A 17,416-nucleotide genomic window follows, 5' to 3' on the forward strand; every position below is an offset into this window, starting at 1 on the left:
CTGACTGTTGCTTTCTCCTCCCCTCACTTCACTTGCTTTAAAATATTCCATGGTCAACTGTTTCCTCTTTTCCTGTCTTTGTAATTCCACACTCTCTCTTCCCTCTCCATTTCCCTTTATCCCAGATTATCTCCTGTTTTCTTCCATTCTCTGTATGTCATGGCAGCAGCTTTTCTGTGACAAAAGATGACTGGAAATAGGAGTCCAGCAGGGAAGCGAGATATCTGTGGTAGTTGGGTAGGCTGAGGTCAAAGAAGGACATAAACACTAACGACTGTTACACAGGGCCCTATATGACGTATAGTGGCCATGTCTTGGCAGGATGTGAATGACCATCGGGTCATCTAAATGTCTGAAGTAACTGCATTGTTCACATGGACGCAGCACTGACTGAGGTTTTTGTCCCGAATGTAATGAACCACTGAATAGTTTTTGACGGGCTTCTATTTCAGTCTTGTCTCAACCTTATTTTCCTTCCACCTGTTATAACTTCTGAACAGATGAAAGGTCAATCCCTGCATCTTTACATGGTGAGTGTGCCACCATGACACATACTGTTGGAAAGAAGTTGTCTAGAAGATGCAGTTATGAACTGAAACCCCTATCATCTGGTACTGCCTACATATCACCACAGTAAAAGTGGTAGGCAGCATCACAGTTAAATAATGTCCATCCTCTGCCCTTTTAGTGCACTAGTGGTGTAATGCAGACTATGGATGCTTTGGTTAAAAACAAAAATATCTGCACAGGTACAAGACAGGTTTTTTGCATCTGGGCCATCCTTTGCAATACTCCTCACAAGAGCCAAATTTACCCAAGATACAAGGTTGTGGTCCCTTCACACACACATGCTAGCACTGCTCTTTGAGTCAGATGACAGAGGAGCAGTGATATCAATTTGCAGTCCCACCCCAATCAGTGCACTACTATTGGCACCAAAACCTGTGCATATTTTGTTGAGAAGAATGATGAACAAAACTTAGTATCATCAGAATTTCAGCCTTCTGAAATTCTCTGGTGTATAATAAGATCTGAGTTCCAGCTCAAAGTCTTTTTTACAGGTAGCGCAATAAGAAAAAAAGTGTTTCTGTGGGGATTCTCTGGAGTCTAACATAGGTTGTGCTCACGCTGCAGTGCTTCCCTCAATGGCTACAGCAACATTTTTTATTGAAGACGGAAGCGAAAGGAATTGATGTCATGATGTATAGATGCCCTCTCTTCAAAAACCTCCTCTTGCCTCTCATTTCATTGTTGTAAGTAGCACCTAGTTTCTCAGATTGTTAGTAATGGGACATAGCACTATTTGGGATCCTAAAGATTTTTGGAATCGGGAAAGCGTGCCTCTAATACATATGCAGAAGTCCTGAAACACTGTTTGATTTGCTCATGGTTTGTGCAATAGCGAATCCCATGCAATTGGCAGAGTATGGCTCAGAGAGATACTTAAGGTTTTGAACACAAGAGAGGAACTAGTATTTGGAATACTGATGTTCCAGGTTCCCCCCTAGCTCTGGAGAAGAAATGCACATTGAGCATTAAATCATGCAGGACTTTTAAACATTATTCTCTCCTTCCATTGTGACAGCAAAAATTAAGTTGTTCAGTTCTGTGGGAGTTATTAGCACCTTCAGAGTCGGGCTGCAGGCACAGGAAAGCAGAAGAATAGTGGAATATACTCAGCAACACCACTGAAAGAATGGAATCAATTTTCCTGAACAAAGACAAGGATCCTTTAGCTCTGAGTCACACATCATGAATTTCTGAAGTGTCACGTGGAGACGGAGAGAGTGAGTGTTATGCTGGGACTTGCAAAATGCTTATTTACTCCTTTCTTAAAGAGAGAGGTTTTAAGCTTAAATTCTCTAAGACATGTGGTACAGGAAGATTGTTCTGACAGGCTTGTGACATATGGGAGATAGAGATCACTGCTTTCATAATACAGGGCAAAGCCTCAGCAATAGTAGTACAGGGTAAGGTCAGTGTAGCTGTTACCAAAGTTCATTCTATTTAGCATGCTGAGATAAGACTTTTTAGAATTACTCACTGATCCATGACTCCGAAAGGTATGGAAGATTAGCAAGTAGCATCTGAAGAGGTTTATATTGCTATGAGAGCTCTGGAGAGGCAATTTAATGTACCCGCTGTGTCCAGTGGCACTAAACAATCCAAACGCTGCTGTAAGTGACTGGGTTGCTGACTAATTTATGCCACCATCCATTCAGGCTCCTGACCTGTCCTGTTCAGTGACACTAACACTCCAACCTAGGAGTGGATTTGTACCCTTAGCAGTTATATTTTATCTGTGCAACGGCATTAGTTACGAGACTTACTCTGTTCCCCAGATCCCTAGTTGAGCTGCTTGTCAGCTATAAAAACAAATGGTCTAAACTTACAGTCTGCCATAAGATACTGAGTAGTTTTATATGGGTATGGATCACAACAGTTGTTGGAGCCTTGCATATTTTGGAGGTGTGCAAGCAAGTAGACTGTGGCAGCTGACACACACCTAAGAAAGTGCTTCGGCTTTGTTAAAAGAGAAGAGGGGGGAGTCCACAGAGGCCATCTCTTTCTTCACTCACAGAAGGAAATCAGCAGAGTGCATATGGACTGTTTCCAAAAGGGAGGAGGTGATATGGTTTTGCAGGTGACTGAGTGTATTTTTGGGACTTGGGTCAGTGTCAGCTATTCACGTTTTCTGTCAGAATGTAATAGAAAGTTGGCTTTGTTTTTGTCCTCATCCTGGGACTTTGCCAGAGGCTGAAACACCTCACATCCAGAACTCTGTCATGTTGCAGTCTTTGCAATATTAGGCTGCATGCTGTGATCATTAACAAGAAACTCAACGAGTAATGGGAGATTCTGATTGTCAGTACTACTGTGCCACTGTGTGTTTAGACATAGAGGTCTAGTTTTAGCCAATTTCTATTGAAGGTATGTAAAATAAAATAGAATATATAAGAAAGAAATATTTTATGTGAAAGAATCAGTTCTTTCATATAAGCCAGTATTTGCACAGGTAAAAGGCATTTAATAAGGGAGGTGCCAGGAGGACACAAACTGTATTAAAAGATGTCATACTTCCAGTGAGGTCCCTTTTACACATCGCACCAACAGGTAGAAAGTGGAAAAATTAGGGTATGTCACTCAAAAAGGAACTTTCTAAAGACACCTAAAATATATCTCTCAGACTGAAAAAATGTTCAGATCATTAGCGTTAACACAGTTACTTCTTGATTAAAGAATAATGTTGCAATATGAGGCTGTTAAGACTTTTTACATCTCTAGGAAAAAGTGACATCTGTAGTGGTTTTAAAGCCCATCACTACCTCTTTCCTGAATCAGAGAGAAAGAACATCTACGTGCTGAATCTCCTCTGTCTTTCATAGTATTAATATAATTCATACTTGCATAGCTTGTTATATCTCATGGTATCACACTTTACAAGTGCACTTTACTATAGTGACAGTTTCATATTTTGAGCTGACTACTGTATTGCAGGTAGAAGGCACCAGCTGTGCTAGACTGAATACACTGAGAGTGGCCTAGCAGTGACTGATTTCAACAGAACATCAGTCAGCAGAGTGCAACGGCACCGCAGGGAAGCTAATACATTTTCGTGCTGTTTATACAGAGCAGGAACACGGCAGGCTTATAGGCTATGATAAAGCCAAGCAGAATCCTGTATTCCTGAGAAATATTAATTAATCCATTTAGGAACTACTGCAGTGGGAAACATTACAATATATTGCACCAAGTTGCCTACCTTGGCGAGTAACTTTCTTCTCATGTTGTTGCAGTTCTCATTTTCTGCAGCTTTGGACTGGCCCATGCTGGTGATCACACGCAGAGGATCAGGTGGGCTGTCTTCTGTCTCTGATGTGCATGGCAGTTGTGTTCTAGGACAGCAGTCAAAATCCTCTTGACCCCAGCTGGTAGAGATCTCAAAGGGATCAGGGCATTTCTCATCAGGACTTGACCCATCATCACTGTATTTGGCATTGCAAAGTATAAGTGATCTTGAAATGGAGCGAAACTTTCTTGACTTCCTGTTCCCAGCATTGCTCTTTCGATCCATCTTCAGAGAGCTCGTGGTGCTGCTCTTTTTCCTATCATTCTCCCATTTATGCGGCATGATACTTTCAATAACTTTCTCCGCTTCTCTGGTGCTAAATATCCTCCAGGAAAGGAAATATAAAAAGTAAGTTGTAACATACCCTACTTTCTCCCACTTAATAACCTACGCTACTGAAAAGCCCTAATGAATAAATCGAATCAACAGAGCCTTTCAGTCTGCTAACAGCCACGTGATATCTCATGACTTGCTAATTCTGTTTCTGTGCAGTGCTCTACTAAATTCTCCTTCACCTTTTCATTCTCTTCCCATGCTCCCCAAGCACAATGGATTGCTTCTAATAAATGTTTTTGATGCTTCTATTGTTCTGCATCCTTTGGGTTTCTGCTGAATTTGCATGTTGAAATCCCAAATTGAAAAGGAAGATAACTTTAAAAGCATTATTCTATCTTCCTAACATTATTTGGAAAGAGGAAGCTCCTTCTGAAGTTTGATTCGTGAAACCACTATAATTCAAAGAAGATTAATCAAATTGTCGAGGTTAAATTCTCTGCCTGGCACATCTGATTTGTAAGTGGTTTAGCAAAAGTAGATCTTAGCAATGAGAGAGTAAGGAATGTCAGGCTGCTATAAAACTCCTACCTTTGCAGACCAGAACTCACTTAAGACCGTGCATTTAACAGTAACAGAGAGATCCAGTGAAGCACTTAAGATGTGAATATCTGATTAGGGATTGAACTCTATAAAGGAATACAGCTCCAATACATCAATCAAAAAGTGTCCCATTACAGAAATGGTTTGTTTCGGCGTATGATTCAGCATACAAAATTAAGAGTAAATGGAAGAAATGCTATACAATCAAAATGTGGCAAAAGTTGGAGCTTTTGTAAAATGAGTAAGGTAATGAGCATGTTACGATAACAAAGGGGGGTTTTGTTAAACTGTTTCCTTTTTCTCTCAGAAAATTTTTTCTAGAAATATTTTGGTAGGTATCTGTCAGTGCTGAAAATTCAACAAGAGGAAGTCTAATTACTTTCATTTTCTCACTTAATTTTCATTATCAAATTTATTACACAAACTTTTCTATTCTCTTCACAGTACCTAATTGATATTGTATGCTGCCATTCTAGAGAAAATACCTATTGAAACAAAAGGATTTGCCTAAATCAAGGAATGCAGTAGGTGTTATAAGCAAAATTGAACATCAATGTAATTTGAAAAGCCCTTCTCAAGTATACTGTTGAGAGAAAAAGTTTGTACATTGTGCTCTAAACTAGGTTGTTGCGTTTGTTTTGGGTTGTTTTTTTTTTCCTCTGCTTATAGGTATGTATGTACTTTGTACCTGAAATGCCACTGGTGATATAGAAATAGAAGCTGGCAGATTTTCTAAAGGCTCCTTCCAGCCACAACAATAAGCCCACGCCTGCCAGTTCTGACCAAGCCAGACACATATGATAAATCCAAGCCAGACTTACAATAAATCTGCAGGATTTTTTTTTTTTTTTTCCCCTCATACAAAAAAAAATAGGAAAAAAAACACAGATGATAAACCCTATGCCATTGAGTACCTGTCTAAAGGAGCTATATGGCATTGCTGGAGAAATACACAATTCAGCATGAATCAGAGTTTGTTTGGATTTGTAAAAGAAAAAAAAAATTTGCACATAGATTTTTCAGGAGCAGCGAAGAGGTCCCTTCATCTCCCAGGGAGAAGGATATTTATTTGTGCAGTCCTTTCTGGCATTTTTGATAGGTAATGCTCCTACAGCCTTCCATTATAACTTATTTTCTATTGTACCAGTCCTAATATTGCTCTGCTCCCTGATGTCTCTTTTCCAAAATAAAATCCCTAACACTTCAGAAACTCGTGCCCTGAGTATTGGAGCTTGTCAGATTTCCTAGCAGGATGCTATTCCAGGGCAAAGTTTAAGTTTGAAAGTATCCAGAGAATATCAAGTTCCATAATGCTGGTGTGTTTTCTGCCTCTCTCCTGTGTGTCTTTGGGATCCTCTCTGCTCCTGTGGGAGAGTCTGACCCTACTGGTTAGCAACATCGGAACTGAAGTCACTGGGCTCCCAGCCTCCCCCACACTGGCATGAGGGAAGCTTTCAGGGTCAAACTGAACTACCATATTCCCTATTCCCTTCAGTACACAGAATGTTCTACTTTTTTCTTTTTTTCAGAGTAGCCTTTCTTCTTATGAATAACAAGATTTGCAACTATGGTGGAATGCAGCCACGGTGTGGATGGGAGGACTGCCCAACAGCACAGCCACACTCCTTTCCTGTGATGCAGAGCACATGCTGAATAAAAGGACATCTAAGTCTATGTGTTAAGGACACAGAGGCCAGAGGGGATGGGAAAGGTATGACGTAGATGGAGCTCAGCTTTAGCACATAGACTTTGTGATTCATATGGGGTCTTTTTTCTCTAGGATTAATCTCCCTTCCTGCACTATTGAGAGAAGCAACTTTTCAGAACCTATATTCAGTAATTTATTTTGAGGTACAGAGATGAAAAGTGCTATGAATTACATTAGAACAATAATTTTGAGAACTGAAATAAGTAGTTGTTGGTGGTGTAATTCAGCATCACAAGTTTGCAATTTTTTGTATGATTTTGTTGATTAGTTAAAAGCTGACTGACACTTATCCCTGCTAATATGTAAAGACTTTCAAGGTTTGGAGATTTTGTTTGTTTTAAAAAAGACACTTTGTAGTGTTTTGTTACGCCTAAAGCTTTAGTCTACCACAATATGTACGTACCTAATTGCAGTTTTTGAGTTGGGAAATCCTTGTTAGTGTCCCCGGTGTATTAGGAAATTAATCTTATCATGCTTGATGTTGCTTTCCCTGTATGTCTGAAGGTAGGTAAAAATGTAATTTGGCCCATTAGACCAGAATGTGGAGTTGAAAAAGCAATAGGATGGCTAGGATGAGGGGGACTTCTGCAAGAACCTCCCCTCAGCACCTGGGTAGGAAGCAAGAGAGCTAACTTGTTGAAGGTGTGTAGAATCCACATCACTTGAAAGTCTGCAACAGGGGTTGTTGCTCCTGCTGTGATTCTGGCAATCGCTATTAGACACTGGCAATAAGAATGTCAGAAATGAGCCCGAGTTGCACACTCAGACCTAAACAATCCTGCCTATGGGGGAAAATTAGAAGAAATAGCACTTTTCATTCAAGGATTTCAATGTTGTACAAACATTAACTGCATTCTTACTTCCCCAAAGAGAAAGAATTTGAAAAGAGCTATTAAGCATACACGTAAGCAGAGGACTTGATAGCTTAATGGTCAAAATACAGCTCTCTGGAGACTGGCATGCTAGAATGAAGAATGGAGAGATGCAGGAGCCCTTTCTCGCTCTGCCTGAAGCTGCTGAGCTTAAGAGGGAGCACTGCCATCAGTACCAAATGCTCCAAGATTTGCCTCTCTGACTATGCTAAGTATCTGGGATGCAGGGAACGCACAGAAGCACTTGTTGAAGGAAACATTCTTTTAAGTGCGTTCCGCCATCCCTGCAGATGCTCCTAAGGAATTTTACCTTATGCAGAGAGAGCATGTATTTTGCCCTGCTGCATCAGCTATTTCCTTTTCCCCCACCCCCACCAGAGCTCTGTCGGCTCAAACACCAAGTTTAACCCAGAATGACTTACCTAGTATCTCAAAGCAAGCCAGTGGCTGGGGTGAAAATAAACCCAGTAGACCTGAAGACTTCCAGTTAAATACTTGCTCTTGCTCTAAGTATTAGATCACAGCCCAACTCTTAACTAAGGCAACATCCTTTCCAGAGCTGCTGATTCAGGGTTGCATAAGTGACAGAAATATAGGAGGTACCAAAAACATAGTCTATAAGTTTTCCAATAAAGATATCCAGAAATGTTATTGTACACAGAAAACAATATCACAAGTGCCAGAGAAGCTTTATGATTCATTGCCATCTTCCATCAAATTTAATTCAAGGTATTGGTGGCATGGACAATTACTTCAAAGTCAATTCTCCAAACCATTCATCTTTTCCTCCAGTGCACTCACTGCTTGTCATTTTCTCTTGCCATTCTTATACCTCCAGCATGCCTGATGGAAGTTGTCTGTGGTTTGTAATACAAACCAAATGTTCCTTCTCTGTTTCTTTTTTTTTTTCCCCCAAGCTTTATTTTTCCAGCTTTAAGTCTAAAAAGCCCTAACTCTGTCTTCTGCAAACAAAATACATGATTTGAGCTGTGCCCATTTGGTTCAAATTTTTGATTGGATATTAAACCGACCATTTACAAGATGCAGATAATTTGCTGTAGCTCCCAGATGGAATGCTAATGTTCTGCTGTTAACCAGACAGTAGGAAAGATAGAATTTTTCTTTACTAGCAAGAACAAGATGAGTTTACATTTCCAAGTGCTAACAGCGTGATATCTTGCATCCTATTTTAATCTAGATCTTGTGATGTTTGTCAGATTCATTACTGAGCAGTACTATTAGCACTGAACTATTGCAGATGTCTAGGATTTCCAGGCAGTAGGAAGAGCTAGAGATTTCGAAGTTTTCTAATAAAGAGTAAGAAACTCTTAGAGAGTTGAATTACTGTTAAAAAAATTAAAAAATTAAAAAATCCCTAATTGTAAAATAAAAATTCAAAAGGAGGAACTTACAACAGCGAGGCAGACAAACCTGACTCCTGCAGAAGGCTGTTCCTCTTCATAGGCCTGGCAAAAAAAGACAGAGTGAATAATTGAAAACACACTCTCATGGTGTCACGTGACTCGGTTTCAGTAATTCTGCTCAGTACATTGGAACAGAGCTATTGTTTCCTAATTGAAGAAAATGTCAGCAAGGATAGATAAACAAAAGCAATGGGATGCAGTATTGGGGAAACTGTTTCCAGCAGGCTCCCAGCTACCCAGTGAAGGCAAGACCATTTAAGGAGTTTGTGTCTTTTTTTTTTTTTTTTTTTTTTTTTTTTTTACTCATCGCACTCTGGTCCTAGGATTGATGGGGTTCAGGCATGTTAAACCTACCTGGAGGGAGGCAAGGGGGGTCAGCCAGAATCCGTGCTAATCAAGTGCAGCATTTCCTGCTGGAGGCTGAGATGGCAAGCATGTTTCTCGTAATTTTTAGCAGACATATTAGATATTAAGCTAGTAAGAATTTCACAGGCCACTTCTGCTCTGGGAGCAAAACATAATAGGAGCCGCTTTTGAATGCCAAGCCCTTGATTTGTGCCCTGTGAAGTGGCATGCTCCCTGTAACCTACTCTTCCCCTTTATGGACTAGACTGTGACATTGTGATCCAGCCTGATCAAGGACTCAGAAAATTGTTGCTTTTTCCATAGAGTGTCTGGGAAATGAGAACTATGCCATGGAATCCAAATTGCTTCAATTACAGCTGTCATTTGCTCGAAGTAAATGGTTCACAATCTATTCTACTGTTGTGGCAACTCCCCCCATGAAACACTGCTTGAGTTGCATCTGCTGTCACTTGTGGGAGCAGGCAGCCACCTTTCTGCCACGTCCCTAGGCACGCTTAGCTGTTTTTCATCAATCACACAGATCAATGTGTCAGTCCCCACCTGTCAATCCTCAGTTCTGCTCACACTGACAGATAACAGTCTTGCTGCAGAAACCTACTTTCTCTTGATGAATTTGTGTGATAAGATAGATAGAGAGATTGTCAATTTAAAAAAAATGTTCCATTACAAAAAGAATTGTCTCTGAAACAGTTAATGTTAGTTTATTGAAATAGTGAGGCCTCTTTGGAATGTTTTCACAAACTATAAATCCTATACTTTTCAGGAAAATGTAAACAGAAAACTGAATTTTACACCTGGCCCTGTCTGGTCATGGAAATGGTCAACAAGAGAGTGCTTAGACACCTGCTGCCCTCTGTGTTCTGTGGCTTGAAGGTCCTGGTTTTATTGGTCTGTCACTAAACTTGCAAAAGAGAGAGAGAAATTATAACATAAGTTTAAAATATTGCACTGATATGGTCTCATGTTTAGTGGTCCTGTGACTTCTAGATAAAACATGGACTGTGAAGACAAGCATCTGCTCATGAGAATGATGTACGTACTGGGAGAAAAAGTGAAGAGGAAATTTCTGCTCTGTACAGTGTCTACAGGAGCCCTGAAACACTCTGTCCCTAATAATACAATTGTGGCTAATTTATATTTTAAGTGTTTACAAAAAGAAAAGGATTTTACATTATTTTCCCAACAATTAAGTTTTCAGGATATTAGTTCCCTGAAGGATATCTGTTGTAAAGGAAATGGTTTTAATCTGGATCACTGGACGACAAGAAACATGGAACATTACCCAAGTGTTTTAAATTCTAATCATGTAGAAGAACCATGATTTAACACTGCGTAGTGAATAACAGTTATCAAGCAGCTTTCCTGGAAAGGAGAAGAAATAGGGAGCTGATTTTGTGGTTTGGGAAGCAGTTCCTCACTGTATTTGAACAGACAGGACAGTGGCCTTGTGCATAAAATGGGGTTTTATAGTGCTAGTACTGTAAAAATGAAATATCAGTGAGGAAGCAAAGCCACATACTGTTTACCACTTAACTGTCTTACACTGTAACACACACATGTTTTTGTTTAGAAATAGAGAACTCATTCACACAAAATCTCAACAGCCCCTGAGTTTTGATCCAAACTGATTGAGCTGGAAGCTCAAAAGCATTGGAAAGCTTTTTTTATTTCTTCCCATTGTCACATGCTATTGCATTTCCTGACTATGGGCTGAATACTGTAGTCCCTAAGCCACTGGGAGTTTTGTTCATTCAGAATCTGGACTTCTGCCAGGGCCAGCAGCAGAAACATAAATATCACAAGGAGGGGCTGTTTTTTCACGTTGTTTCATTCTAACCTTTTGCAGTTTTTTTCCATTTTCTCTGTACAGTAATTGTTCAGTGCCCAGTGGTGAACAGAAAAGCACGTTTCTAGAAGCCATAAGGAAAAGGAGAGAGAGAGAACCTCCACTGCGCCTGCCATGTTGCACTAATGGTATGCTTTGATATTGGATACTGTGGTCAATCTTCATTACTTAGCTCAAACGTATTGTACCAGGAAAAGGGCAATGAACACTGATCAGAGGCTAGAATTTTGTATTAAAAGATTGAAATTATGTGGACTCTCCTTTGCAGAAAGGAGCTGCATTGATAGAGGTTTATGAGATAATAGGTACTATAAGGAAAATCAGCTGGGTTTCTTTGCTGCCTTCTCATGTGAAGGACAGGAAAAGAAGAATGCAGTAAAATGAAGAGAGTTCAAAGAAATAAAAGGAAATACTTGAAACCTAAAGCATAATTATTGTGTGGAACAAGAAGACAGCAGATATCAAGAGCACTTTGAAGTTAGCTGTTTTGCTTTTGATTTCAGTGGGACAGAGTTTTCACCCCAAGAGGTGAGCTGATGCAAATAATATCTGCAATTAAAGGGAATAGCATACAGAAGGGGCAGCAACTCTTGCTTCAGAATAAAAGTCAAACAGTACCACTCACAGGTAGAGTGATGCTCCTGCCCTGGGATAGGGTTCTAGTTACCGTAAAACAGAGGAACGTTTCTGACGTCTGGAATTAGTGTCTGTTGGAGGTGGGAATAGGAAATAGAGGAGCCCTTGTATTTATTTTTTTATGACAGTTCTTCTCTTTTGCCTAACTAAAGTCAGAATGTGTCTGGAACCACAGCAGATACAGGAGCTGATGCCTCTTTTCCCCAAATTATTTTCCTTATCCAAAGGTCTGGATTCTAGAGGACAAATATGCAGTCTATTCAGTACTAAATATTTTGCCTGTTGCTACTGGTGATAACCTTTTCCAGAAAAGAGAACATAAATTTGAACAGAACATTAGTACTGGGCAAAGCAAATTTAAGTAATGATGGAACTTAGCCTCAGTCCTGATCTCCACCCAACTCCAAATACTGCTTGTGTTAATAGGAAAGAAAGCCAATAGTTTGGAGCGTTCTAGTTTTTGTCCTGTCCTTACATTGCTCAGCAAACTGGTGGTCTTTTTGTTAATTTTCACATTTTGCCATATTCCAGACAGCAGTTACGTTGCACAGGACAATCCATCCCCTCATTGCTTCTAAGCCAGGACTGGCTTAGTCATCTCTGTCTTGGGTTTTGCAACTTCCACTCTGCCCTTCCAACTGTCAAAACATAGCAACATGGCACGTTGAGTCACTTTATAAGCACAGTTAATCCAGTATCCTTCTCCAGCAATGGCTAATAGCAATTGCTTCAAAGGGATTACCTTGTAAAAAAAAGAATCGAGAGAGTGCTTGCTTTCAGGAAGTGTTTCTTCTGAGTACCTTGTTGGTAAGAGTAGGCTGGCACTCTGAGGTTTTGTATGTATTCCAAAATTGTTGAAGCTTTTTACATCATGATTGGATAGTCTCGTTTTAGCAGAAGCTATAGATGCTCCATAATGGATAAGTATTGCATTATGTCAAATTAGGTAAATCTCTTTCTAATTCCTTTCGTCACTTAGTACCTGACCTTTGCCAGGAAGCACAAAGAATTTTTTTTTTTTCTTCTACAGATGAAATTAATCCTGTGTAAAGTAACTGTAATTTATCTATTTCTGGCTCTAGTTCAGCTTTTGATTTCAAGACTATCCAAAGGCAATGAGTTTCATGTGTTACATAAAAATGTACTTCCTTGTAATTGTTTTAAATTCACTGCCCCTGCGATTTGTTCAGTTCTTGTACTAGCAAAAATATCCTGATCTTCAAGTCTTCATAGAATCCTTTTCTCATTGATCTCTGTACTGTGATGTCATCTTCCGTCTTCTACATTTATCTTTTCTTCTTCTGCTCCTCCTTTCTCTCAGCTTCATGCTGCTTTCATATGTTTGTATCTTCTCCTTTTTCTTCAGATCTGTTTCTAAAAATCCACTTCCTTTTGTGAACTTTATTACCTGACTCTTTCATAATGGTATCCAGCTCTGCAGCCTTCTGGACTGCTTTGCAGTGAATTGCCTTCCTGTGAGTTAATAAAAGTTCCTAGACCTTGTCTTCCCAAATACGTTTGTGTTGCATGACATGCACTCACACTCTGCATGATTACTAACCTTATTCCTGGTGTCCTTACTTGTTTCAGTGTCTTAGAGATAAGCTGTAAAATATTGCTTATATAGTTCCATGGAAGACGGTCTAATACTAAGTGTACAACCATTGAAAAGTATTTTTACCTCATCTTGAGAACATATCCTGGAACTCTATGAAGAATATGTTACTGTATACATACAATGCTTTGTTTACAGAAAAAGTAGCCCATGTGATCTACATAAGTATTGTATTAAAAGCGTGTGATTGAAAAACTACAGCACTATCAGTGTAAAGAGCATTGACTGTAGCCATGGTATGGTATATGAGGCATAGTAAGCATGGAAACCTTTAACAAAGTGCTGCGGGTTGTGTTTGCTATTTTAATATTTTTATACTGGGTATACAGACTATGTGTAAGTGATTTTGTTGGGCTTAGAGAAACACTACAGAATATTCGTGTCAGCTATGATGTTTCTAAATATCTGGTACTGAAGAAAAGGTCCATCCATTTTTTTTAAAGCCATTGACCAATACACAGTTTATAACTTACTGCAGCACCAGGGTAGTAAAAACGTTATGTGAGCTCCCCTGTATGGTGTCATTCTAATTTAAAACAAATATTTTAAAAAGTTATGACTTTACCTCTTCTTTCCACATTTCTAGTCACATAATGTTCCTTTTTCATCTGACTTTGCATTCCTTTTGATTTATATTCCCCTGAACTGTAGGCTGACATAAGGGGCCCTTTAGGTTGAATGAAAGGAGAATTATCAATTGCCAAAGCTATGATTTATCAGGAAAAAAAGTAAAGGGTAAAAGAAAAATGAACTTACTCTACATACAAAAATCATATGAAAATTTTATCTGTATTTTTCATGAGTTCAGTATAAAAAGTGTATTTAGACCTGTCTGGTTTTACATTTTATTGTGAGTCCATGTTGGATTCTGTCATATTTGTAGCTACTGCCTTCTCCTTTACTCCTTGAACAACCAGATATGAATGAATGGAAGTACTGAAAAGGTGAATATATTTAGTTCATCTGAGTACCAGTGGCAGAATTTGCTCTGTATTTTACACTCTAGCACAGGCACCACTTTCTACAGCAGCCTGATCTCAGTCTCACTGAAGTCAGGGGCTTGTTTATCCTTTAGCATTTCACAGATAGCATGCATGGGTCTGTCTTGGTTGCTGGGTTTGTTGGTTTGGGTTTTTTGTTTGGGCAGGTTTTTTTGTTTGCTTTTGGTTTGTGTGTGTGTTTGGTTTTTTTTTTAATTAGCATTGTCAGTGGTTGATGAGGAATTATACAATCTCTTCTCTTGGATATCTATGCCTGAATAAGATTACTTTACCACATTTATAAGTACAGTTGCCGTTTCAACTACAAGGCTTTAGGAGTAGCTCCTTCTGAGTATTTGTTATTCCTGGTGCCTGGCAGAGGCAAAGCTACTAATACAGGCTGCTGCTTAACTCTGCACTAAACAAGTCTTGAGGACCCTTCACATTTCTGCTGCTTTACTTTATCTCTAAGGCTGTGACAATCAGAATGAAACTGAGCAGATGGTTTTTATTTGTGGTGTTGAAGAGAACAGTATAAAGCTCCAATGGCAGTTCTCTCACTCTGAACTTCTGCAATACTGTAGCTTTTAACATGAACTTTAGTCATCATGCACACCACGTATGTTACTCACTAGCATATTGTTGACAGCAAGATAAGACTAGATTATTTTACAGGTTTCTCATGGGCGAAACAGTATAATCTGTCACGTAAATAGCTCTCTGGTAAGATACAGAACACAATGATTCTGGTGCTTCATGAGATCTAATGACACCCTGCTCATAGGTGTGTAGATGGTGCTGGTGTCCGCTCTAGCACCCTAAAGAGTCTAGGATCTGGTGTCTTTGGGAGATGACTTTTCTTCCATATTTTGAAATCAGCCTGCACCTTCAGAGCAGTATCTGATGTTAAATAGCCTGGAGTCAGTGACTGAGAGATCTCAGCTGAGGATTCGTGATCTTGAATTGTGTTTTTCCTACAGAATCACAGGTTTTAAGCCCAGAAGTTGTTCTGATTAGCTAGTCTAATTAACCTGTCAAAGAGAAAAATTTAACGTGTAATTTCTGTTCTGATGGCAATAACTTTGCTCCAGGTAAAGTATATCTTTATATAAACACCAAATTTGAATGTAAAGACATCATTCCACCAATCTTGAAAACTTGTTATATCCTCGGATAGATTGTTATACTGGTTAGTTACCATTTCTTTTAAACATTGCTGTGTCCTGATACTCATTTGCTTTTATTTCTGTTTTTGTCCAAAAGAGCTTGACTGTTACTGCTATGGCACAGTAAAGGCCCGTGATCACTTCCCCGGCATTTTTCGTGAGGATCAGTAAGGGGGACCTTGGGGTTAGAGGTGTCATGGAACCTTATTGCTTGACCTAATATTTGATTGCTTTGGGGTTTTTGTGATGACCTCAGTTTAAACACTGGAAAAATAACTGTTAAGTCCACAGTTTCTGTCATCCAGCACTACCAGATACTAAGTCATTAAGCTCCATAGCATTAGGGAGTGGAAGGGATACCTTAATCCATAAGAAATTGGTATAACTCAGATCACAGGTACTATATTTATTTTGCAGCTGATGGAGGGAACAAGAGCAGCTATACGATTGGATTGTGTGACAGATCATCTGCCTCCTGACCACATGGCTGTCTTGTGAATAGACTATCTGGAAAGGCTGTCTGGATATGCACAAAAAGCTGGTATGTCTGTGAATGTGTATGCTCATTTTTGATCCAGAGAATATCTAATCATCCCTCCAGAAGAATTAATACTATATCCTTTGTCTCAGGTTGGATTTCCCAAAAGAAACAGCCTCTTTGGGAATTTAAGTGCCAAGTAATTGTCCAAAATCATGTTCCAAGACAACCATACAGCCACTAACATAACCCAGGATTTCCATTCTGGTTCCTTACTCTTTCTTCAACATCTTTTAAATGGATTATAAATTTTGTCTTGTAATTCATGAAGTGAATCTTAAAAGACTTGACTCAAACATTCAAGAGGTAAGAATATCCAGACCTTTGGGGGTTGCATATAAGAACAGAGTTTTAAAGTTGTGGGTTTTTTTCCTATTTCTGTCCAAAACAAAGGACCCTACATGCATAAAATGGGTAGAGAAAAAATGTTAAGGTCTTGACAGTATCAGTTTAGGCTCAGCATTAATATTGGGCAAAGGCATAAGCTACCTATAAGTGAACCTTACCAACCACATCTAACACACACCACTCACTATAAAGCAGTAACAATCTGCTCTAGCCCATTTTTTGACAGAACACTGTATTGAGTATGAGGATCTCCTTCCAGCTCTGATAGTGACCTACTGTTTTGAGCTTAGATAAGTTGAACTTCCCTCACTTCTGAATCCTTGTTATCATCAATGAAAATGGGTTGTGGGTTTCACCGTCTTTCTTGGATGTGTGGGGTGGGGATTTCTCTGATGAAAAGTACTATAAGATAATTAAACGTTTTTTTTTTTTTAATGGGACAAAGAACCAAAATATTATAACAACTACTCTTAGAAAACAATAAGAATTTGCTGGTGTCAATGATATCCTACACTAACCCATCTCATATTATGCAGAATCTATCGCATACAAAGTTTATTCCATATGATAAAGCATGCAGGTTATTTTACAGTGTACAGTATGTGTCCTATGGTAATATAGGCAGCATAAATATGTTACAACAGCACTAGGCAAATAAAAGATACACATCACTGGTGCTCTCTAATAGCAAAGAGCTGTAAAAGTGATGAAGAGGCCATTGTCTGTTAGGTCAGTCGTTCAGGGTAAACTGAAGTAATTTGACAGCCCCACAGCTTTATGTCACCCATTCACAGCCACAGGTACAGTGGGGGAAGAGAGGGGAGTGTTTTGGTCCCACCACCACCCTGACAGCAATCCCTCTGCAGAGGAGCAGCAAGGGGTGCTCCAGAAGCCTCTGCGCTGACTGCATCTCCCAAAGGGCTGCTGGCCAAGAGGTGTGCAGTCAGCTCAGAGCATGCCAGCTGCACAACAAATGAGGTTACGCTAACAGTATGGATAATACATCATCAGTATGTGTGTGCTATACTAGCCTGCATGTTTTTTCTGTAGGCTCATACTGTATGAATCAGTTACTAATGAGGCTCATAATAAAGGGTACTATTAAGTGAACACTGCATTAATAATGCTGGCAAGGTTTCAAGTCTACAGATGTTATTTATAGTATATGACTAAACAAATACGTATCCCCTT

At 39.4% G+C, this 17,416-nt stretch overlaps 1 protein-coding gene across 3 annotated transcripts in view; it reads right to left on the reverse strand.

Moving 5' to 3' along the window:
* Positions 1-8,768, reverse strand: part of IL16 (interleukin 16) — a 37,527-nt gene extending 28,759 nt beyond the window's left edge. For 2 of the 3 annotated variants that reach the window (XM_068410508.1, XM_068410507.1), the window contains exons 1-2: positions 8,719-8,768; positions 3,764-4,175 (exon numbers count right to left, since the gene is read on the reverse strand). In XM_068410508.1, coding sequence (XP_068266609.1) covers positions 3,764-4,175; positions 8,719-8,768 — 462 coding nt within the window. Of the gene's footprint in view, positions 1-3,763; positions 4,176-8,718 lie in introns of those variants that run through there. The other variant, XM_068410509.1, reaches the window with a different exon arrangement.
* Positions 8,769-17,416: the final 8,648 nt, after the last annotated feature.

Source organism: Nyctibius grandis, chromosome 11 (genome assembly GCF_013368605.1).
Source record: "Nyctibius grandis isolate bNycGra1 chromosome 11, bNycGra1.pri, whole genome shotgun sequence".
NCBI lineage: Eukaryota > Metazoa > Chordata > Aves > Nyctibiiformes > Nyctibiidae > Nyctibius > Nyctibius grandis.